The sequence below is a fragment of the Triturus cristatus genome, chromosome 11 (assembly GCF_964204655.1).
Source record: "Triturus cristatus chromosome 11, aTriCri1.1, whole genome shotgun sequence".
NCBI classification, from domain to species: Eukaryota; Metazoa; Chordata; class Amphibia; order Caudata; family Salamandridae; genus Triturus; species Triturus cristatus.
Genome location: NC_140594.1, coordinates 740230176 through 740254260, shown reverse-complemented (window position 1 = coordinate 740254260; position 24085 = coordinate 740230176). Strand labels below are relative to the sequence as shown.

The following is a 24085-nucleotide window of genomic DNA, read 5'->3' as shown; positions in this document are numbered from 1 at the left end:
AGAAAAGAAAAAAAACGCTCCAAAGTCCACTTAATGGTAAAACTAACTCAAGTACCACAAGAGGGGAACCCGAAGCAGAAGCTCAGCTTGGATGTGCTAAAGGGGGCAAAGAAACTTAGTTTATTAACGACTGCTTCCTTTTTACGTGTGAGAATCAAATACATTTCAGAAGTCACAATCTCGTAGTAAACTCTGTAAAAATAAATAACTAAAATGTGCTTTATGACAGACTTGTTTGGGTGCGTGTTCATACACAATAAATAAAAAAGTCATCTTCGTATAAGTGTTACAGCATAACGTACACAACTGGAAATAGTCTAGATTTATAAATATCAAGGAAGATAAATATCAAGGAAGATATTCAAACTAATAACTTCTGTTTCTGCATCCAGTTGCTAGAACTGCAGCCAAGTAATATTGTGCTCCTAATTAGTATAAATGTGTGGTGCATACAAAAATTGTTTGCATGTTAGTAAATATCAAAACGAAACTGTAAATTTAAGTACACACCATATACATCAGGATGTCTCTAATCATAACCATGGCAGTCTGGTGGTCATTCCAAGCTTGATTTAACGTTTGTAGAAAATTGTTATTTAAAGAATTTAATACATCTTCCCGCACCTGAAAAAGAAAATGAAGACATTGGAAATGAAGTATGCAGTTACATACTAAGGAGTGATATACCTAAGATGTAGTATGTTTTTATAATCATTCCCATTTCTATGCTGCATGCAGAGCAATAGCAAGCCACGTACCTGCATTAAATTACAAGTAAGGCAATAACTGAGTTAATACAAATACCACCTGCTGCAATAATGTAGAAATTTACTTAATAAATACCTTCCATAATCTCAAAATACTGTCCCTAAAAAACACTTCTGGGCATCCTAGTACTAGGTTCTTTCATTGCTCTTATGATGGAAATGTTTTACAATGGAATTTGCCATCTTTTTTCAAGTTTATATTCCAACATATACCAGTAACGTCAACATTAATGGCGACAGAAGGTTTGCTGCCACCATTTGTTCAGATGTTTTATTTTCAGAGTTATGATTAATACCACAGAATCTAGGTGATTTCCTGTCAAAAGTTAAATATTCCAATTTGTTGGACTCCTGAGAACGTGACCCATTTTATTTTACTTGATAACAGAACAGCAGATAGCGGTTACACTAAAATAGTCAATATAATGCATTTTCAATGTTATAACTATTTTTGCTGTATAATATACACTATGTAATTCTACAACATACACAGGGCGACCCATTAGCCAAAGTGAACATGAGTATATCAGAACAGTGGTTCAACTATGGCTCAGTTAAAACATATAATCATCTATCAGTTGAATCATATATCAATATTAGTTGGGTGACACATAAGAAGAGAGATAGGACCTGACTAGGTGAATGTTATTGACAGGTACCTGGAGTCGGTAGAGTATGAAAAAGCTCACGTCTGCGGTCTTTAAAAAAAGCCTACAAATGTGACATCAATCATTATTGCAAATGTCAAAAGCCAAAGTGTTAAAGGGCCATTAGCTACAGCACATTATTGGTGCTTCTGAACTCACCTTCCTGGACACTGCGATCTTCTATGGCCAGACTGCTGACCATACCCAGATTTCGATTGACTAGACTGGGAGGTCGAAGCTTTTTGATCACTGCGATGAAGCTTTGGAACTAAGAAAGCAAACACCTCATTTCTATTTAAAAAGTAACTAAAACAAGGTTATTCACTAAAAAATAAATTGACAGGGACTATACTGCCCTCTCCTCTCATGTTGTCCTATGACAACTTTGTTAACCAAGTGCTTTACAAAAGCCACACACAATATACCATAACGTGGCATCCACATCCAAAGTATAAAGCCTTATTTAGGACTCTGTGGATGAGACATCAGTAAGTGTGGTTAAACCAGTTTGAATTGCAATATAATTCGGAATTGGCACTAAGCAGGCAATAACTGCATCACCACTGCAAGCAGTACTGTTTTATTCCAATACTTTATTACCTACAAAGAAGGACCCTTCAGTTACTTCAAAAGAGGACCAAAGGTCTGTCTGGTTTGAGCTCCGCCCATGACAGAATCTAGAATATCCAGAAATCATAATCTAGAATATCCAGAAATTAGACCGAATCTAGAATATCCAGAGATTATAAAGAATCTGGGTCACTCCTGCTTAACCTACTACCTAAAGTAGATGGCTCCATGATGTCGTATGAGCAGCAATACAGGTTATGATTTGTGCTCTCTCTAACCAATCATACACATTAGACTTTCAAGTGGAACTCTTCTATTCAACGTCATCTTCGCTGAGAGAGAGAAAAAGCTAGCAAGCAGCACACAGAAACCAGGGAGAGACGCACATGAAGGAGAGAGCTTGACAACCATCATGGGATGGTCAACTACAAAGAAAAAAGTTGTTCCTAAAAGTACACAGAAGCGCACAGGTCAGAACAAAAAAAAGCAAATGAGTGACTGTAGTGCTAGAGGCACTCTTGTGGTCCGACACCCTGTGATGACCTTTGACTACCATTGTTTTAACTGACTTTGGTGTGTTATTTTATCCTAGCCTGAATGTACAACATCCTGCATATGCTTTGCTTCTCTTACAGGTTTATTTCTTGTAATATTGCTGTCTTCCAGTGGAAGCTGTCACAGACTAGAACAGCCTTGCCAATAACACAACGTGTGGCATGTGTATTTGAAAGCATGAGAGGGAGAGAGAGGTGTGGAAAGTACTTTTTGATCTTGAAGGGCAGTGTTGTGGGCAGTGATGCACACATGTGCTCGGTGCTGTACATTGAGAGATGAAGTATGTGATGTTATAAGACATTGAAAGATGAAATATGTGAATCTATAAGCAGTTGTGCACTGTGTTGTACATTGATGAGTATTATGAAGTTCTTACTATTGGCTTTGACATGGCCTCATGTCATCCTGAATTATGACTGATTTGCTTCAGCTTTTTCTCCGTGCACAGCAGTGCTTGCAAGTTGTTTGCGTTAATCACGTTCAAGGATTGTTTTGTGAGAGATTGTTTAATGTACCAGGAAGGCTTTGTGAACTTTGTAAAGGCTGGAACATGCGAGATTGAAGAAGGGGATGCGAGAACTCCTTCCTGCCAGGGAATGCTTGCTTGGAAGCTGGCCAGTTCTGGTAAGATTCCTCTGGCGCGGGGGGGTCTCTCTCGAACCTTCTAGTGTTTTTGAGATTATAAAGCGGAGGGTTGTTGACTTAGTAACCGGGAGTTTGGAATCCGAATGGGGACGGACGAGTCTACTTCAGAGCGTGGAACCCTGGATGCTGAGGCTCTGAACCCAGGCTGTTTGATTCCCCCAGTCAGGAGTGGGCTAAGATGCAATGTTTGTACCAGGTGAAGTATTGAGTTTTGACTAGTGCCATTGTGATGCATGGTTCCTGGGGCTGTGGTCATTTGAGGTGCTTGAGCTTTGATTATTGCCATTGTGATGTTTCGCCAGTGGCTTTGATCATTTGAGGTGTTTTCTTTGTGATGTGTGAATAAGTTAAGGTGCACATCCAAAGTAATCATTTGCTGTATATATAGCTTTCTGATCTCTTGCAGGACGTCCCAGTATATTTGCTTGAGTCTTATCTCACATTATTTGCTGCTTGTTTATTCATCAGAATTATTCATGCATTTGGCTGTTATATTTACCAAGTGTGTTATTACTGCTTGCATATAAACATATATATCTCTATATGTATTTGAATGTTCTGCATTTGGCATCTGGGAAAGCCTTTGTTAGAAAGCATTGTGTAAAATAAAACCCCAAGCCTTATTCTAAAAGAGAGAGTCCTTGCATTTTGTAAAATAAAACATTTTTCTAAAGGTGTGTGTATTGTGTTATGTCTCCTGCTTCGCCAAGTGTTGAGCCACCGTGTGGAAGATTCTGTATTATCTGAAGGGCAAAAGCAAGAGTGACAAAAATCGACTGTATGTTTTTGGGATACTCACAAAAGGTATTTCACAATCAGACCGCTCGCCCTGCCTGGTATGCAAGACCAAAAAACTGTGTGAAGGTTAGATAAACTTTGGGATTATGAGAAATTCCTCTGCTTAAAAGAAGGAATGCTTAAAGCAGGTAGACAGAGTAAGACGCAGACAATCATTAAATTTTGCTGCTATTTAAATTTCTGCATATGAAATATAACAAGCATTTACAATGCAATGGTCTCGGCATTGTTTAAGTTAGAGCTGTTGGCATTGCTCATGACATTCTTGTTTATGTTTTTAAAACATTTAAAGAAACGGCATTGTTATTTACAATGTCAATAGCTTAATCACTCTCCAATGCGAGACCTATTGCATTTGCCCCCACACACAGAGCCACACACACAAAGCCACCCACACATACAGAGCCACTCACAGAGCCACCTACACACACAGTTACCCACACACAGAGAGAGCCACCACGCATAGAGCCACACACGCAGAGCTACACACACAGAGCCACCCACACACACACATAGAGCCTCCCTCCCACACACACACACATACACAGCCACCCACACCGTAGCGTTGAATCAAGCTGTCCGTAATGTCATCGGGCATAGACTAACCTTATAATACAGGTCACTAAAGTCTTCCCACGCCAGAAGGCTCACTTACTGTAGTACCGCTTTGTGGCCATTTCACTGATAAATTGCAGTTCTAGTCTTATGTTTGTGGTGTGTCTCGTTTTTTTGTATTTTCAAATCTGGCCTCTTTTGCCAATTTAGACCTGCTCTCAGCTAAAAGAAACGCCCACTGCGGACACTAACCCGCTCATAGGTACTGCCTGCCCCTACTATGCTGTTCTCCTCTTCCGACCTCCACTCTCCAATTAGAACGTATCGGAGACCGTATGCTCCATTCTCCCAGGCGGCAGTCAACACTCAAAAGGACAATCTACAACGACGACGACTTACGCACTGCTTTGGGCAATACTTTTTCCGGGTTCACTGCCTTATTATCTTCCGGTTAGCAAGGTAGTGTGACGGGAGGCAAATTCGGTTCAACTGTGGCTGGGCTGCATTATGAGCAGAAAGGGTCACTTCCGGTGCATCAGTAGTTTTGGTCTCTTCTAGCGTTCTTCTACTATAGGTTGCTAAACCTTTCGGGGGAGGGGCTTTTGTTTTCTAACCAACTGAAACGCTTACTGGGAAGTTTGGCCTCCAAATGCCCCTTTTGTTCCGCCCTGTGGCTGTCAATCACGTTTTCAACATGCTGTCTGATAACCTTCTCTTGTCTTCTGAAATTAACGTTGTTTTAGAATCGAAGGGAAAAGGCAATTGAATGAGTACAATCTTGCCTGGAAACGGGAGGTAAGGGGAATATTCGGCAACCACTTTCTTGGTGAGGGATGGTTAACGTCTGTTCGGTTACTTTCGTATACATGGGTGAAGAACAGTTTTTTTTTTTTATCTTCAGAGCTTTTTGAATGTTTTTTGGAGTGCCCCAAACGTTTGGACCAAAGTAGCATAAAGTCTTGGTAAGAGTTTGTGCTTCGTTTTGGTGGTAAGATAGCTAGGCAATCCGTATTTGTTATTTTTATATGTGAAGTTAAGTTTAATGGTGAGTCGCTGAAAAGATTGCGAGTATATCTATACAAAAACATAGACAAGACAGCTTAGCTGGGAATATGCTGAAACTAAGCTTACCTACAGACAGCGGCATGGCTGACACCGACCCCAGGACCCCGCAGGAGCTCGCCGACTTGGTAACCATGTTTCTCCGAGGTCAAGCAGAAATGCCAAGGAGAAACGCAGCTAACTTTTGGATTGGGGGGCGTGTTTTTCTTTCTCTCCTCTTCCCATTGGCTGGAATGTTTACATTCCAGAGGAGAGAAAGAAAGTAAGAAACACGCCCCCGAATCCGAAAAAGACTGGGCTTAAACGGACAGACGCCCCTCTCCTCCAATGGCCGGCCTCCGTTTAGGAAGCCAGCCAATTGAGAATAGGGGCGGGTTCAAGCCCCGTACTAAAAAACATTAAATCTCGCGAGCGAGACTGCGCAAGGGCAGCCTTCGCTAGCCGAGACCTAAAAAGGCAGCATGGAAGCAAAAAGAGTAACTTGCCCCACAAATGGTATGATTGTAGAAACATTCTGCAGCAAAGATTCAAGGAAATTCTGGGCCTTGGTCAACTGTTTTAGAGTGAGTGCACAGAAGTAGAGTATAATGTCCGTGCCTAACAATCAGTTGACTATGTCACACATCTGTATTTTAACTCGTTTGAGTCTCGATCAATCCGGGCTTAGCAATAAAAAGGCCGGCGAAATACAAATATATAACCATGGATGTTTACTCGGACCTTTATCTTGGCACTAGTACAGCCACTTTTATCTTTCTCTTCTGGACAATTCTTTGCGGCTGTGAAAGTTTGGTAGACCCAAGAGTATAATATCAATTACTGGGTTATGGCCTTAAAAGTTTTTATTTGATGGTTTGTAGATAAAAAATACCTCAAACTCTGCATGAATGAAATGCAGCTTGGTCCTGAAGAAAGTGGCATATACATTGAAGAAGCCACCAAAACAATGTGTTGGGCTGTTTTTAGGTTCACTGGACTCCAGCCAAAAGTTTATAAAGAGTTAGTCTAGTACACAGTACATTGTATAAGGTGATTGCTAATGTCCAGAACCCATCTGTTTTTAATTAGTGTTTTGTATAAATGTGTGAACACGTGTAAAACAGAGGTACAGGGTTTTTATCTTTTTAATTCGATGTTATTTTCTGTGCGTCAAATGGCAAAAAAAAATTCTTGTAAGAATTGTATACGTTTGGGATCTGTGTTCTATATTGAAGTATTTAGTAAAATTATCATTATTAAAATGAAACTGAAAAAGTGTGAATACAAAGATGGTTTATATAATTTACTTTATCCCATAGAGCATGCAATGACATACAATTATTTAAGCAATATATGTTAAGCTGCAGTTTCTATTTCCCGCACAATTATTGAAGCAATGTAGGTTGAGCTGCAGTTTCTATTTCCCACACTAGTGGACAAGGTAAATGTCAAAGAGGGTAATCGCAGGACAAAAAAAAGTTTGCCAGCCCAAAAGCAGACCGGTTGAAAGTATGCTCCGTCTGATTATAAGTGGTTATTTGATTGCTAGACACTAAACTTATAGCAAGTTCATACACAATAAGTCACCCACAAACATTGTGCAACTGCAACTCCATTTGAACAAAAATTGAATTTTCATATTTAATATTTTGTTATATTGTTGCCGTAGGAAGAGCAGCTGTAAACTCAGACTATTCCGATGAAAGTCTAGCTTATGTTTTCTGCTGAAACTTTGCCTTTAATGCATCTACGAGGGTATTACAGTAGCCAACCTTCTGCAGTTTGGGCATTAGGAACTCTAACGATGCACTGCTGCCTTTTTTCAGAGAACTGAATCTAACTCATTGGTTTATGACCTTTATGACAGAAAAACAGAAAACATCCAAAATGTTAGCTATCTCAAGACTCAAACCTTTGCTTGAACTGCGATTTTGGCACAGGAAGGTGCATTATTGAAAATGATAATACATAAGGAGCACACATCCCTAAACAAGAAAAATAAGGAATCATCCCACCTGGCTCCAACAAGAGGAAAGCCGAGCAATAGTGGAAAGTCGAAAAGATCATTTGCTTGTTCTTTCTCTCACAAATAAAAATACAAAGGTAATGCATCCGCGTGATGTGCTACAGCTAATGTAATTATTTTGAAGACTGACTAGAAGTGTTTAATGAACTTCTACCGGGGAGTCAAACTTTCGGAGAGGGGAAAATTAAAATAAAGAGGACCTCAGATTACAAAAAATAAAAAGATATACATGTACAGTGGTATTCTCCAGTATTGATATCTTTCGTAGATTAACATACTTGAATCTTCCCCATAGTAGAGGTGGAAGACCCACAGTAATTATACTTAGCAGTGTGAATCAAAAGAACTGAACAGTAAAGCCAAATCCAATGAGACTGTATACCAATCCCCATCGTTTTAAGTAGAACAAACTTCAGCAAACAAGAGGGCAGCCCCTGCCTAATTACTCTCATCCTGTCACCACACTATAGATTTCAGAGCACAAGTGTACCAAATACGAAAGACTAGTATCTCAGTTAATCATTGTGGTGAGCGCCTTAAATGGGAGGTTGGAGGATCATAGTCCAATCTATGAAAGATGTCAATACTGAACAACTACAGTATACAGGTAAGTAACTAGTTTTTTCCCCAGTATTGAATCTTTCCTAGATATACATGCGTGAATTCAAATGAGCAGTAACAAACTTGATCCTATATATAAAACTTGAGAAGGAAGGTAATATTATATACGGGTTGTAGTTCCTTTGCAAGAAAATATAACAATAATATTAATGCCAATAATAACCATGTTACAAATTCATAAAAACAGCTCACCTCACTGAAATAAGTTGCTAAGAACTGCTCAACCACTGCCGCACCTTGGTTGGTGGTGACATCTAGAAAATAGTGTCTAGTGAAGGTATTTCAATTTGTCCATGTTGCTGCACTGCATAGGTCAGGTAACGAAACCCTGGCAAAAAGAGCTGTAGAGGTTGCTACACTTCCTGTTGAATGAGGATATACTTTAGTTGCGAGTGGCCTTCCTGCTATTTAAAGGCAAAATGCTACGTCTGCGTCCACCCATCTTGCTAGGCTACCTTGTGACACGGCTTGTTCACTTCTTGGAGGGGCAAAAGCAACTAGAAGTTGATCCGTGTTTCTGAAAGCTTTAGTCCTTTCAATATACAATTGCAAGAATTTTTTTACATCCAGAAAATGAAGCGCTCTTTCTACTTTGTTTGATGGATTCTGGAAGTATGCCTTTACGACAATAGGTTAGTTAAGGTGAAAATATGTTGGTACTCAAAGAAGGGAAAGTCCAACATCCAATGAGCATCAGGGAGTGACATAATCCATTCTTGTCCCTCTTATCTTTCCCTCTTTCTCTGCTGTTCGCAGCAGAGAGAAGGCTAATCATCGGGACTCAGATCCCCCCCACCCCATCTCCCCCCGGTTTCACGCGATTTGATTGTGTACTTTTTCTATAAAGATTCAGCAGTGCTTCTGCCTTTCAGTGTTTAGTTGTGGCGGCAACAACTCTTCGCTCCTTTCGCAGCCGCTTTTCGTCAGTTCCTGCATGTATGGGGCGGGGCACTCGACAGTCCTCCGGCCGCCAGAGGGCACACGCCCTTCGTGCCCTGAAAGACACTCCCTCTCACATCGAGCAGTGCGTTAGACTTCCCCAGGTTGCTGAACGCCTCCATCCGCGGTGCGGTTTGAGTGTTGGTTGGCCCCATCCCACCAAGAGCATTGACACGGATAGGTAAGACATTGATTTGCAGCGAGTTTCAGCTCCTGCTTACGTGCAGACACGGCCCAGGCGGTTCATAAGTGCCCAATATAACTGAGGGTGAGTAGTGCGTGCTGTTGCCCATAGCCCCATTATTTCCAAGAACATTACCAGGAATTGTTGTAGCTCAGTTACCTCTACATCAGCTGGGCCTCCTCCACCTAAAAGTACCCTCTCACCCTGTGGGATACCACTAATACTTTACACACACTGGCAGTTGGTGGCCATACTTACCTAACAGGCCCCATGGAGGTTTATGATGACCGCTATATGGAAGAGGAGATGAGATGACCTACTTTCCAGTCAAGGATGAATTCTGTGACGCGGTGTCCACCTCCTTACTTAAGGCGGCCTCGGACGCGGTAGCGCCCCTGGAGAAGAAACTAATGGATATGGCACAGAGGTACCTACAACTTATCCCACTGAGGAAAGAACTCTTTGGCCCTATCGGACCCCATACCTCCAAGGTTTCCCACTGCTCCCACACCAATAACCCGTGCAAGTGCCCATAGCCTTCAGAGGTGGACCTAGAGGAGTTTTAGAGGTTAAAAAAAGGGTTCTTAGGCACCAACCCACCTCCCTCCATGCTCAATCTGGACACTACTGTGGGTCTCACGGCTCCTGGGACTGCATTACCACCCCCGCCCACCTCCTGCCTCTGATGGAGCCCACACTGGATCTGATGCAGACTCAGGTCACGAATGGTCCTGGAGACCGGTGTCCAACCCACCTGAAGGGTCGGGCTCTACCATGGAAGGGCCCCTATGATCGAAATACTATATGTTGGACTCCTAGGAAATTATGTATCAATGCTCCTCTGAATGGTCACCGGGGGACAAGGTAGCCACGTATGTGGCTGACAGGCTACACAAACGTCTGGATAAGGAGATCCGGAACCTCCTTCGGGCAGAGTGCTTCCAGCCCTCCTTAGACAGCAAATGGCTTTCATACCCAAGATTGACATAAGAATGGCCACTGTTTTGGGAAAAAAACAGTCTAATATCTGTGTCAGCAGACCGGTTATGTCCATGAGCTTATCCTGGCGGTCGTGCCAGGATAAGCTCATGGACATAACCGGTCTGCTGACACAGATATTAGACATGATGGAAGATGGAAAGGCGTCAGGGGTGTTAATTTCCACGGAAGTGCTCTCCAGCTGGGGCCAACGAGCCATCATTTTACTTCGCAATGCCAATTGCTGCATCTCTACAGAGAGACGCAGGTCGCTGCTGACAAAGACAAACCCCAAACATGGGGAGCTCGCAATGTCTGAGGCCAGACAGGTGATACAAGGGAGGCTTTTTGGCGGTCCGTTCAAGGAACTCAGGAAAGTTTGTGTGAAACTTTAATTCACTTGATACAGCCCAGTCATCTATCAAGGGCATCTTCATCTTTCAGGCTTTCACCCGGGCAGTCCATGGCAGGGGGTGCATGGCCACACGTTTTCCAATCTCCCACCTCCAACAGGAGCCGATTCTTAACCTCTGGGAATTCAACAAGTAGCTGGTCTTCTGCCAATTCAAGATAGAAGGCATTCGTCTTCGTGATCTTCTCCAACCCAACGACTGGATGGTCAGGCTACATCTCAAGGGCGCTTACCTTCTAGTTCTGATTTTCCTGCCGCACATTTGTTCCTCCAATTTCGGTGGCAAGGCCAGACTTTCTAGTAGACCTCTCTACCTTTCAGCCTCTCCTCAGCTCCCAGATGTTCCACCAAGGTTCTCAAGCCAGTGGTTCAGCACCTGATGACATCTGGAGTATGCATGATTGATAAATGAGAAGCATATCGTCCAGCTGCACAATGTCATCGCTCATCTCCACACATCTGGAGATGGCAGGTTTCATTGTCAATCTTGAGGAGTCTTCCCTCCCGGAAGATGACCAAAATATGGCACAAGGTACGAAGGATCCTGTCCAAGTAACAGACTTCCCTCCATCAAGATTGCAAGAATGGTAAGCCTCTAGTAGTCCTCCATTCAGGCCTTGTTCCCAGGCCCCCCTCACTTTCGGGCCCCTCAACGGCTGAAAGCATCTCAGCTGCATCGCGGTCTTAAGTACTCCCAGTACATACCACTCTCAGAGGAGGCCAAGGAGGTACTTCGTTGGTGGCTCACCCACATCGAGGCCTAGAACAGGTGCACCATTTTTATCTCACAACCAGATGTAGTGATCGAGTACGATGCCAGTGGCACAGGTTGGGTTGTGCGTTGTGAGGCATTCACTACTGGCAGTGGATGGTAAGCAGCAGAACAATTCCTGCATATCAACTGCTTAGAACTGATGGCGGGTTCCTTCAAGGTGAAATGTTGGACCAAAGACCTGCTGCGTTCTTCTGAAAATGGATAATGTAGTAGCGGTCCAGTAGATCAGCCATCTAGGGGGTACCTGGTCCAGGGTTCTTTTGGATCTGGTCAAGAGGTTTTGTAAAAATTGTCTCAAACATCAGGTTTCAGTAATGGAGGAACACCACCCCGGAGATTACCAACCAGGTCGTGGATTGTTAATTGTAACATCTCTGGGACACAAGCCTCTGGCAGCAGCTTCTGACCAGGTTTTGAGCACTTTCTGCCCAATGGGGCCCCTTCTTGATAGATTTCTTTGCATCCAGGCTCAATCATCAACTTCCCCTGTACTTCAATTGGAGGCCGGACCCCGAAGCATTGGTGCCTGTCGCTTTTCTTCAGGATTGGTCGAAGGGGCAGAGCTACGCCTTTAGCCCTTTGAACACAATAAAGCGATTGGTGACCCAAGTGCGCAGGCAGGGAGCTGATCTGGTGGTGATGACCCCGATGTGGAAGTCGCAAGTATGGCTTCCAGTTATGATGGAACTTACTTGGAATGTTCCAATCCATCTATCCCTAGATCTAGCTTTCCTCAGCCATCCCTCAGATAATCCCCATCATCTGGTGACAAACAGCAGCCTCCAGCTTATGGAGTGGAGAATTTCAGGTCTCAATGGCAAGTCCCGGGCTTTGAGAAGAAGACCTCTTTTCTGGGGCACGAATGGACGGTGTGGTCAAACGTTACCAATTGGCTTGTCTCGATGGTTGGGTTGGTGTTGGCAACGGTGCCTTTGGTTCCGTAGGGATAGAAGTTGTCCCTATCTTAAATTTCCTGACCTCATTGGCTTTGGATGGAATGATGGCAATTTCTGCCGGACACGCTATGGTTGGAGGCCTACCTGTCGGGGAACATCCCCTGGTTAAAAAATTGTTTTGGGGTATTTGTTTATCTCTTCCACCGGAACTAAGATATTCGGTCCACTAAATTGCCAATAAGGGCCTGAACCTTTTTTTATCCTGTGGCCTATCAATAAATACCTTTCCCGTAAACAATTGTACACCAAGTTGGCAATCCTCTTATGTCTGTTCTCGTGCAGAAGAGTATCAGATGTAAGAGTCCTAGACATTACAGGGAGGATTTTTAGCCCAGATGGTGCCAGACAAAGTGCAACTCACCTGATTTCGTAGCCAGTCTTTGCGGATTCCCCAAAGTTGTGTGGTCAGATGTATCATGGCCTACGAAGTCCCCCATGGGGAAAGACAGTTAATTGCTTTGCGGAAGTCGTTTAAGAAGGTCTTGTCGCCGATCATCACGAGATGGGTTCTATGGATCATGCAAGAAGCCGGTATTGTTACCAAGGTATTAAGGCGCATTCTACCAGGGGAGCTATGGCTTCAAAAATGTTTGCTCTCCGAGCTTACTTGGAGGATATTTTGAACGCAGCAAACCTGTCTTTGGATTCAATCTTAAAGCAGTTTTATTCCAAATCAGTCTCCTCCATTGCAGCGCTGGTGGTGGATACGCTTTAAACTAGCATAATCCTCCCCCTCTGGGTCCTGACATAGAATGAAAAATGTCCTAACTAACGTAACGGAAAGTTTCAATTCTATTAAGGACAGAGCCCAGGATTTGCCCGCCTGAATGTACATCAGATTTACGAGCACAAGTGCTAAATTTATTATGCAGAGATAAATACGGTGAGCTTCCCCTGGGGAGGAAGGTGGGCCGCATGTGAATCTATGAAAGCTTCCAATACAGGAGAACTTCAGTTACAGGTAAGTAACTTATTTCTTACTCTGGTTTTGGAACTTTCATAGATTCACATGCTTGTATCAGACTAGCAAGCAGTTGAAAGCACATTTACCATAGCCCTGAAAGCTTTACAGGAATCTGCAACAGTATAACCTTCAAGGAGTCACCAAACACTATAACGGACATAACCGTAACAGTATAGGAAAGTTCCTTTAAGCGTTAAAGATAGTAAAAAGTTTACCATATAGAAATGAGATCCAGTTGAAGAGGTAGGCAGGGGTGGCTCACCTTAATGTAACAGATGCCGAAGTACTGCTTGACCCACCCCTTTGTCATTTAGAACTGCTGAATACAGGCAGTAATGTTGGGTAAATGCGTGTCTATTCTTCAACGTTGCTGGGCGGCAAACCTCAGGGAGTGACACTCCCGCAAATAAAGCTGCATATGTTGACACAGCCCTCGTAGAATGGGCTCGGACAGTCTTCAACTGCCAGGCTGGAGGTGGAGGTCTTACAGGAGGAAACACTCGAAACAGCCCATTGAGGAACTCTTTAATTACTCTAGAAGACTACAAAGGTGGAAAGGATAACAGGAAATGGCCGCTAAGTGGTACCTTTATTGAGCTATGGGCCAAGCCTGATTTTGTTAGCTGTAAGTGGTAAAGTAATACCTGCTCTGGAGAGGACGACAGTGGATGTAAACCCTCTTGATGGCACCAGATACAGAAACACTTCTATTTGAGGCGGTACGTTTTGGTGCCGGAATTTATTGTATTCAGGAGTCAGACCGACAAATGCAGGTTCCTGAGGTCCGGGTGTAGGATCTTCTCCACGTTCATGGTCAGAAGATCGGGAAACACTGGAAGTCTGAAGTGTGGAACCTGCGATAGGAGAAGCAGTTCTGTGTACCAGTGTTGAGGTGGCCACGCCGGAGCAATGAGGATCAGTTTGCATGGTTTGACCTTCATCTTTCTCAGGACTCTTGGAAGAAGAGGAATGGGAGGAAGAGCGTAAGCAAAGATGGCGGACCATGCAATTGTAAAGGCATTCCCAAATTACCCCATTTGGGGATGTCAAATAGCATAGTACCGGCATTTGCGGTTCTGGAGAGTTGCGACCAGGTCCAAGTCCGGTGTGCCCTGTGAGAAGTTGGCCTGGTATATGCTGTCCACTAGTGATAGTGGGCACCTTGTACCAGTCCAAACAACCCTTATTGATGATTAGGTTAAAGACAACCTTTATTAAAAGCTATCCTAGTAGTAGCTATGGAGAGCAGCCTTCAGGCTAAGTCTCGAAGGAATGTAAAGCAGCTTGGTTTACCAGATGATATCCTCCTGAATGACCAAATGAAAGGAGAACCACACGAGGTATATATAAAATATATGTATTTATTTCTAAACACTCTTTACTAACCTCTTTATGAGATTAGAGAACAAGATACACAATATTAAAGCAATAGAACGACAGTAAATAGCACAATATACAATGGGCCCCAGAGGGAGACCAAACCATATATTACGAAAGTGGTATAAGAACCACAACTTGACTAGACAGTGCCTAGAGCACATAGAATCGCTGGGACCCCAAGGAACCACCCAAGGAAATGACACAGGGGACCCACGGGGGACGCGTGCAGTGTGAGAACACAGCCGCGAGCTCCGTACAATCCTATGGGAAAGTCGCGGTTGTAGTTTTAAAGGTTAAGGACACTTAGGAGAGGACTTGGAGCAAACCTTTTCAAACTTAGAGGGTTCTAAGGCCAGCACCCATGTGAGCACTGGAGTACTCGTGTTACCTAACCCAGGGAGGCCAGGTGGATAGGTGTGAAATGCAGGGTCTGTGAAGCTGTTACCAGGTGTACCGGTGCGGTCATGTTTCTCCCTCTAGTAGGGTGTAATCATATCTCCCACACCAGTTACTGGTGTGGAGGTATGATTCCAAGGTGTTTTGACACCAAACATGACATGTTTCCATGCAGCCATTCCAAAGTTAGCATTTACCGCGAGGTTATAATGCACTTAAGAGTATTTGGTATGGCTGCATCAAAAACAACCCTTGAATAGAGGTTCCGAAGGCTGCAGAGGGGCTCTGCTCAAGCAGGTGCACCCTCTCACATAAAACCCAGCATCCTGCCTTCAGGATTGATAAGGCCTGCCATAGGGGGGACTGATAGGTTTATATGTGCAGTGATATGGATAGATATAGGGAACCTATATCTAAGTTAGGGGTGCACACACCACCTTACACAGGCTGCTGTAGCAGACCTGTGGTGTCATTTTGCATGGTCTCCCAGGGGTGGCATAATACATGCTGCAGCCCCTGAGAGGCCTCTGGGGTACCTATGCCCTGGGTAAATAGGATATCATAAACTAGGGACTTATAAGGGTACCCCAGAATCCAATCTGTGGTGTACCTAAAGTACATGCAATCCCTTTTAGGGAGAAAGCAGATAGACTGGGGTCCTGATTAGCAGGATCCCAGTCAAACAAAGTCAAAAACCACCAAAACACAAGGCAAAAAGTCGGGGTAACCCTGCAGTCAGATTCCACCTTCCTACATGCCCCAGAGTAGGAATAAGTTACGCAGCTTTTGCTGGTGCAGCTCCCATTCGTGACACGATGTTGTAAAAACCTGCTTAGTGTGCCCGTAATAGGGTTCTGACGTTCTGGAAAATGCTCTGCTCAGAGGCAGATTCTGTAATCTATGGCTCATTCCCACAACTTTTGTGCTTTTCTGGAGAGATGGCAAAATTTGGTGTAGTCTTGCTTGTTTATATAGTGCATTGTTGTGGTATTGTCCGTCCGGACTAGCACTGATGAATCTCGAATCCTGGGAAGAAAAGCTTGGAGGGCTAGATGCACCACCTTCAGTTACAGTGAAGTTGATGTTGCTGTTGTCTGAAAAAATGCTGCGACCTCAGCCAGGTACTTTGTAAAAATCCTGGGCGCAGACTTGAGACCAAATGGGAGCATTCTGAATTGATATTGGCACCCGGCTACCACATTTTGTGTTTTGGGTGAATAGGCATATGGAAATAGGCATCTTGGAGGTCTAGTGTGGTCATGAAATCGCACTGGTTTAAGAGCTTCAGTATCTCTTGTAAGGTTATCATTCTGAATGATTGTTTTTCAAATACAGAGTGAGGTTCCGGAGGTCCAAAATTGGTCGCCACTCCCTTAACTTCTTTCTGATCAAGAAAAAACAGGAGTAGAAACCTGTGCCCCTGCTGGATAATGAGACCTTCTCTATCGCTGCTTTGTACAGCATGTTGTTGACCTCTTGCTGAAGAGCCTTGAGATGCTTGTGGTGGGAGGCTTGAGGAGGGACTGTAGGCGGATTTTGGCTAAATTCTAGAGTGTGTCCAAACTGTAATAGGCGTAGAGCCCACTGGTCCATAGTAATGGTTTGCCACTGGTGGAGGTAGTAGGAAATGTTGCCTCCCAGGCGGGCGGGATGAGTCTGAAACGATTGAGTTGAGTAGGGGGAAAGGAGAGTTGGAGACGGAGCCTGAGGTATATCATGGTCTGTGACTATTATCTTTGCCGGTCCATGGTGTCTTTCCTGTATTTGCTCTGACACAGGATGTCTAAGGTGTCTGTCTTTGCTGCAATTGAGGTCGGTATGACTGGGATGCCGCAGAATATGCTGGATATCACTATTGTTGATACCCTCCTCTGTAGGTTGGCAAACCTCTTCCCCATGACACTCAAAAAGGTGCATTCCTGAAATGCAACGCCCCCAAAGACTGGACAGTATCTGTGTCCGCCTTGATGTTTTTAGGGCTTCCTCTACATGGCTGCCAAAGAGAGCTTCTCCATCATATGGAAGGTCCAAGATTTTGTTCTGAACCTCAGGACGGAATGAGGTGGCTTTGAGCCATCCCTGCCTTCACAAGACTGCTTCAGCTAGTTGTCTAAAACCGGTCACAGCAACATCCATGGCTGAATCCAGTATTACATTGGATGCTCTCTCTCCTTCATGCAATGTCTTTCTTGCTTCCTCCTTAATATCTTCCGGCAGTTGGTCAATATAGGAAGCAATGTGTGACCACATCTGGCGATCATAGCGCCCTATGACTGCCAAGGAGTTTGCTGCCTTTATTGTTAGTGCTGAAATTGCTGAGAATCTTTTCCAAATCGATATGTCTGTCCTCTCTGTCTGGAGGTGCAGAAAGAGGTGCCACAGTATTTTTTGGGAGCAGGGTTGAGCGGCCTGCATCACCACTGAGCCCGGTTTTGGGTGACCTGTGAGGCCCGCTGGGGCTTCATCTGTGGTTTTATATCTTTTATCCAGACGTGGGAGCAACGCTGGTACAGAGGCTGGGTGTTTCATTCTTCTAATACCTTCATCTCAGATGTAATCAATTATGGGAATAGCTCTGACAGACTTAAGAAATGGCTCTTTGAAATTATATAAGAGACAGTCAGCGTGCTTGGAGGGCATTAGTATAGCAAACCTTTCCGCCGCATGCGCCAACAAATTGTGAAATCCCCCAATATCCTCTGGTGGGGAATCTACCGGATGAGGTGTTGGTGAGGCAGGTGAAGACATCCTATAATCGGCCCATTCCAAGGCTATATCATGAAGTTCTCCCTATTCATCCAAAGAGACCAGTTCCTGGAGAGGAACAGATTGTAGAGTACTCGGTACCGAAAGTACAGTAGGAGCATTCATTCGTATTGGCGAGGTCACCTGAGGAGGTGAAGTTATAATAACCGGCCCTGAAGGTGGGAAGCACTGTCAGTAGTCTTGTAGCAAATTGAAGATCAGATGGAATTGCAGAGGGCATTGTGACCATTTCTCTCGGATACTGCTGATGCCATTGTTCAGACTGAGTAAAATAGGCTTGACTATAGTATTGCTGATCATCGTCATCTTAATCATCTGGTTGACACGTGACATGCAACTCTGATGGGCTATATGCGTCCCTAAAAGGGCCTTCTTCTTCGGAATCTCCCTCCTCTAAAAGATGAGCGGGAAAGAGAGGTGTAATTTTACTGTGTGAGGGGTGTTCTGGTGTAATTTCAGTTTCCAGTGTCTTTGTTGGAGAAATGAACTTCACAGGCATAATCTTCAGAGGACAAAGTCTTTCCTTCCACTACCTTCAACTTAGTTGTTGTCTATGATGTCGACGACGATGACTTCATCAATGGATAAGACTTCGTCGACAATTGTGGCTTCGTCAAATGTAAAGACTTTGTCGATGCCGGTTACTGCACCTTCGTCAACAGTAGTGTTTCCGTCAACTGTGGCGTGCTCGACGAGAGAGATATCCTTGTCGACCGCAGCAGGCTCTCACGCCTTATGAAATGGGTACAGACAGTAAATGCAGTCCTTGTGAGGGTCATAAACATACAATCTCTTTTTCAAGCAAGTGGCACATGCTCTGAAGAGAGCCTTCTTAGACTTATCAGCCATAGTCCAGTCAGATTTGGTGATCCACCAACAGAAACACAGGAAGATTAACTCTCCATCTATGAAAATGTGATCATATGAATGTACTTTCCTATGGAAAGAAGGCCAAAATATTCTTCAGATGAGAAAGCCGAGCAGAGCTCAGAGGAGACGCTCTTAGCACAATGTGAGGTAGAAAATCTGAGGTACTGAGCTTCTCTCTGGAGGGTTCTAGAGGGCGATTGATGCCGATTGTTTGGGGCATAACTTTGGTTCCTTTTTAATAATGACTGATAGGTTAATAAACTAAGAGGCCTAAGCCTTTCTAGTCTATACCTATCGGTGTTCTATGACTACTACTAAGTTTAATACTACTATTTTAAGTACCGGGGACTACCATCATGACGACGGGGAATGATTCAAGCATGTGAATCTATGAAAGTTCCAATACTGGAGTAAATGTTTATTATCGCAGGAACAGAGTCTTCTAATAAGGAGAAGGATCTTTCCATGGCCAGCATATTTCGCAGGAAGGAAGAGACGAGGGACAAGAACATATGATATTACTCCCCGATGCTCACTGGATGTTGGACTTTACCTTCATTGAGCTTAAATCTCCCTGGGTTTATGGGAAATGAATTTTTGTTATGTGTTGACATGGCTGCTATGTTAGTAAACAAAGAAAGATTAGCATAATATTAGTCTCCATGTAAAACTGAAACTTTCCGTTACATTAGCTAGGAAAGTTGTTATTCAGGCCTCACATTTTACATCAGATGCACTATCCATGTTTGCACCATAGTGAACCACTAATTAGGTGGTCTTTTAAAAAAAAAAATGTATTTAAATCCCTGATATCTACTGTGCTTTCTGCAGCAGGTCAGTGTTTGTGACTTTGCAGGACAGTGTATGTTTGTGAACACAGTCCCAATGTTAAAGTTGGATATCAAAAGAATATGAGCCATTGACTGGATTTAATCATTTCGTTATCGAGGAATTATTTGACTTTTAGAAATAGTTCCTATGCACTACTCTGGATGCTAAACCCTTGCAGGGACAGCCAATCTGTTGTAATCTTGCAAGGGAAATCTATCAACCGATTGGACCCCTTTCTGCCCCACCCGTGAACTTCATGCTTAAAAAGAAAACATGCTCTCCTTTCAAGCAGACCTCTCTCGCTCCCAATAGCAAGTTACCTTCATGGAAGATGGGTTCCCTCTTCCAGCAACATCAATCTGCACCTTCCATACTTGAGGCAAAAACTAATGGTGAAGATACTAGAGAATGGGTTTGTCAAACCGTGCACACACAGTGACATAAAAGAGATGGTCATTACAGCATTCGATAAGTTTGTTTATGCAAAGGCTTTTCTTCCAGTTGGTCTCTATTCCCAGCCACTCTGGTGTCTTATGATTATGGTCACCACCTCCAACATTGGCCTGGATCCAGACAAGCGCTTGCCTACTATGACATTTTTTCACTTTGCCATCACTTGGGATTTTCCACTCGTCACAAGACTTTGTAGGCGGCAAGCCTACAGTGCAACTGACAGTGCAGGGTCCAAGAAAGCCATACATAGTCCATCATAGTGTGACACAGGATGCTCCCAATACCAGGGCAGCCAGGAATTTATGCAAATAAGCAATTGCTGTTATTCAGCAGTGGCTCAGTCTAAGGCTACACTGAGCTGTCACAAGTTCTGCACATTCACATGCCACTGACAGACTCGTAAGTAGCAGTTGAGCACCACGTGCGCTGCAGCAGACACCAAATCCATGAACCCTGCCCTGCTGTCTTTAGGACTAGAAGTACTCTTTTGGGTCAAGAAGCATCCCTTGTACTAAAGGGGAAAAAGTTCATAAGTCTCACTTAAATCAACAGTTTGTCCTCTCATTCTTCAATTATCCCCCCCTTCCACCTGAAGACATAGCACACTGTCCTTTTTTGGCAATACCATTAACTAAGAAAATTGGAAATCTGGGTAAAATGACGATCTAAAATTAACAACTGAACAGAAAGAACTAAGCTCTATTGCTATCAATTCAAAACTTATGCAGCTGATCCGCCAAAGCTTATCTGATGGTGGGCAAGTACAGAGTTTATCAAAATGATAACTCCAGTTAAAAATTATAAGCATTGTTACTGTTACAGTTTCGGATGAGTTTTAAAGAAAGTAATACTTACCCCAGTTTCCTTTGAAAAAGAATTGCTCTGAAAAACTATGCCGAGGAAAGAATTGGGAGATGCTAATATAGTCAATTTTTGGCTCTACCAAACAGACTCTTTTATCCAACAGGAATCACTGTGGCTTCACCACGAGGAATCATCAAATCTCCCTTGGCTAAATATAGAAAGAGCATATTTCAGTTTGCTACTTATATCTCAACTAACTACTACAGAAAGTAATGTCACACACTCAAAATACTCTACGGGATAAAACCAAAGCACATCTCAATGTAGATATCAAACTAGATAGGAAAATAGGTAATTCAAATTTTATGTACTCCTAGCACATCAAAAAGACAAAAATGGACGGCAAAATTGTTTACTGGGGGCAACGGTCCTCCCAGGCTATAAACTGTCTGAAGGATTGGGCTCTTGTCAATCCCTGTGGCCTTAAGCAAACAATACAGAATACATTTGGTTTGAACAATATGAAGATTTATACATTCTTCAAAAGTTAAAAGCAGCCATCATTAAAATGCACACTACACACAGTACCTAGCCTACCCAAGTTTCTCAGTAAATTCACAAGGCCACCTGTGTCCTATTTCCTCAAACATCAACGTTCAAACACAGAAAGAATGGAAAAAAGGAAGGTCCATTTAGCTTATATTAACTTTCCACATAAGAAATGGTCTTTTATCTGTAAGCCGATATATGTGGGTAAGGTCCCCCCAATTCTATCAAAAAACAAGAGTCTTCTTCATAACGTTTAGTGAACTACAGATTAAGCCTTAATTTGGTCTCTCATTACTGCCTGGGAAATATATAATGTACATTGCTTTGCGTGGACCCCCATTCCACCATGGGGTGAATGGCACTATGTTAATACACGTACGTACTGGAGGTTTTTTTTTCTTACAGTGACTTTATTTTGTATGTACCGGTCTTTTGTTGGTGTTAAAATGCAATAAAAAGATTTTTTTTAAATATATATATATATTTTTTTAAACATTCTACTGTTCTTACCACTAGGTTTTAGATACTGAAATTATATCTTGCAACAAGATATCTGCTAATTAAATATCCATACATTTGTGATGAGCATGGGTATGTTTAAAGCACACATAGATAAAATTTCTCTAAACAATCTGATGTGATTTATATTAAAAGAATAGAAAAAAATTAAGCAACCTTCAAACTGTCTCCCTCACGGTTACACATACCAAATAGCTTCTGCCTTTCACAGCCGGTTTCCTCCTTCCTGACCCAATGTCCACATTTTCCACAGATACAACTTACTATACATACAACTTTAAACTCTCAACACTATTTTTCTCTCCCCAATTCTCAATTTCTATTTGGATGTAAACATTACAGAAGATGAAAAAAGTTTATAGGCAATGTCTAAATACAAACTGACTGACCAAATTATATATAGAATTTCTTTTTAAGCATGTATTATTTCTTTAAGGAGGCCAATGTTAATTTTGCAATTAATATGAGGATGGACTTAGGGGGCGCTTTTAATGGCATATCAAATTGATACTCAAATTGGACCACTAAATATTTTGTATTTGTCTAGCTTCAGAAAAATTAATACATGTCTTGAACTAAAAAAGGAATATTAATTTATGGATGGCCATTTGAAATTATCAATAGATCTTATTTTATAACAAAAAATGTATTCTTCAATGGAAAGAAGAAAACAAAAAAATAACATCTTCCCAACATGTACTGCATCCTCTGCCAACTATGTTGAAGCTGATATGTTATTTATTTAAAAAGTTTTTACAAACTACATTAAGCAGTGTTCAGGTTTAAAAAAGCTAAAGAATCCTCAATTTCTTTATGACAGTACATCTTGATTATGATGTAACAGTGGGTCTGCATAATTTGTATTGTAATAGGCCTAGCATGTGACTTCATTCATGTAGTTTAAATTCTGTTGATACCCCTCTCAATTTATTAATTCCAACACGCCTTCTCTTGCGGTATACACAGTAACAATCAGATGTTAAACTCTGCAACCACAGCTTAACCTTTGAGCTTTATAAGCTGTACAGACAACTATAAAATGCTGTACACAACAATAACTGCTGCATGGAATAAAGAATAGTAGGTATAAATGGCCGTTTCTAGAGTCTACGCAGCACTTAAAACACAAACAGAAGTCGTCCTACAACATACCATACAACGCATACACAACTTTGCTCTGCTACATTACGATAATTAATTTTTCTTACTTACGACCATATTATGAGGATTCACAAATAATCTGCTTTGTTTGAGGGGGACCTCCAGAAGGGGTTGCGGAATTGTAGATTAATAGCTCACGCTCAAGAGATCAGCGTACCAAACCCTTCTGGGCTAATCTAGGACTATAAAGATAATGTGGGCCCAGTCTGTCCTGATTTTCTTCAGAACTCGATTTAGTGATAGAAAAATCATACAGGAGGCCTGTGATCCACTGTAGACTAAGGGGCCGATTCCGATTTCGGCCGGAAGGGCTCCGAACAGTGGTCCTTTCCGACCGAGCAATTCCGATCGGCTAGGTCGGAAAGGAATTCGACTCGGATTTCCGGGTGGCTGACGACAGGCTCGGAGAGCCCGTCCGCCGTCCGGAAATCACTCAGTACTCCCCCGGCTGCCTGTTTACGACCGAGGGAGTACGATGGCAGTTTTTCACTGCCTTTTCATGCCGGTCTTTCCGGCACGACAAGGGAGTCGGAAACGGTCTTGAGGGGCCCCCAGTAGGGCCCCCATGGGTGCAAGGCTGCCGAATGACGGCCTGGGGGCACCTATTGTGCCCCTCTGTGGATCCCTGCACCCGGTGGCAAGCACCTTGGGGTGCCGGTCACAGGGTGCAGGGATGAACTGCACCTCTGATTTTCACAATGCAAGCATGGATTCCGCTCGGAATGCATGCTTGAACTGTGAAGTATACGAGTGCGACCAAACCCTGTTCGGTCGTATCGTACTTGCAGGGCCGTAAAAGACGACAGCAGGTCGGTCGGTTACGGCTCCTGACCGATGTCAGACGTTCCAGACTCCATCCGACATCGGAATCAGCTCCTAAATGTGCCTCCTAAGGTCCTTCTTGGTGGACACTTGCGTGTACA

The 24085-nt window shown here is 43.1% G+C and overlaps 1 protein-coding gene across 1 annotated transcript in view; it reads right to left on the bottom strand.

Annotated features, from left to right (window-relative positions):
• Positions 1-24085, bottom strand: part of CUL3 (cullin 3) — a 611025-nt gene that overhangs the window by 468903 nt on the left and 118037 nt on the right. Inside the window, exon 3 of the mRNA XM_085634401.1 lies at positions 511-624. Within this exon, the coding sequence (XP_085490527.1) occupies positions 511-624 (114 nt within the window). The remainder of the gene's footprint in view (positions 1-510; positions 625-24085) is intronic.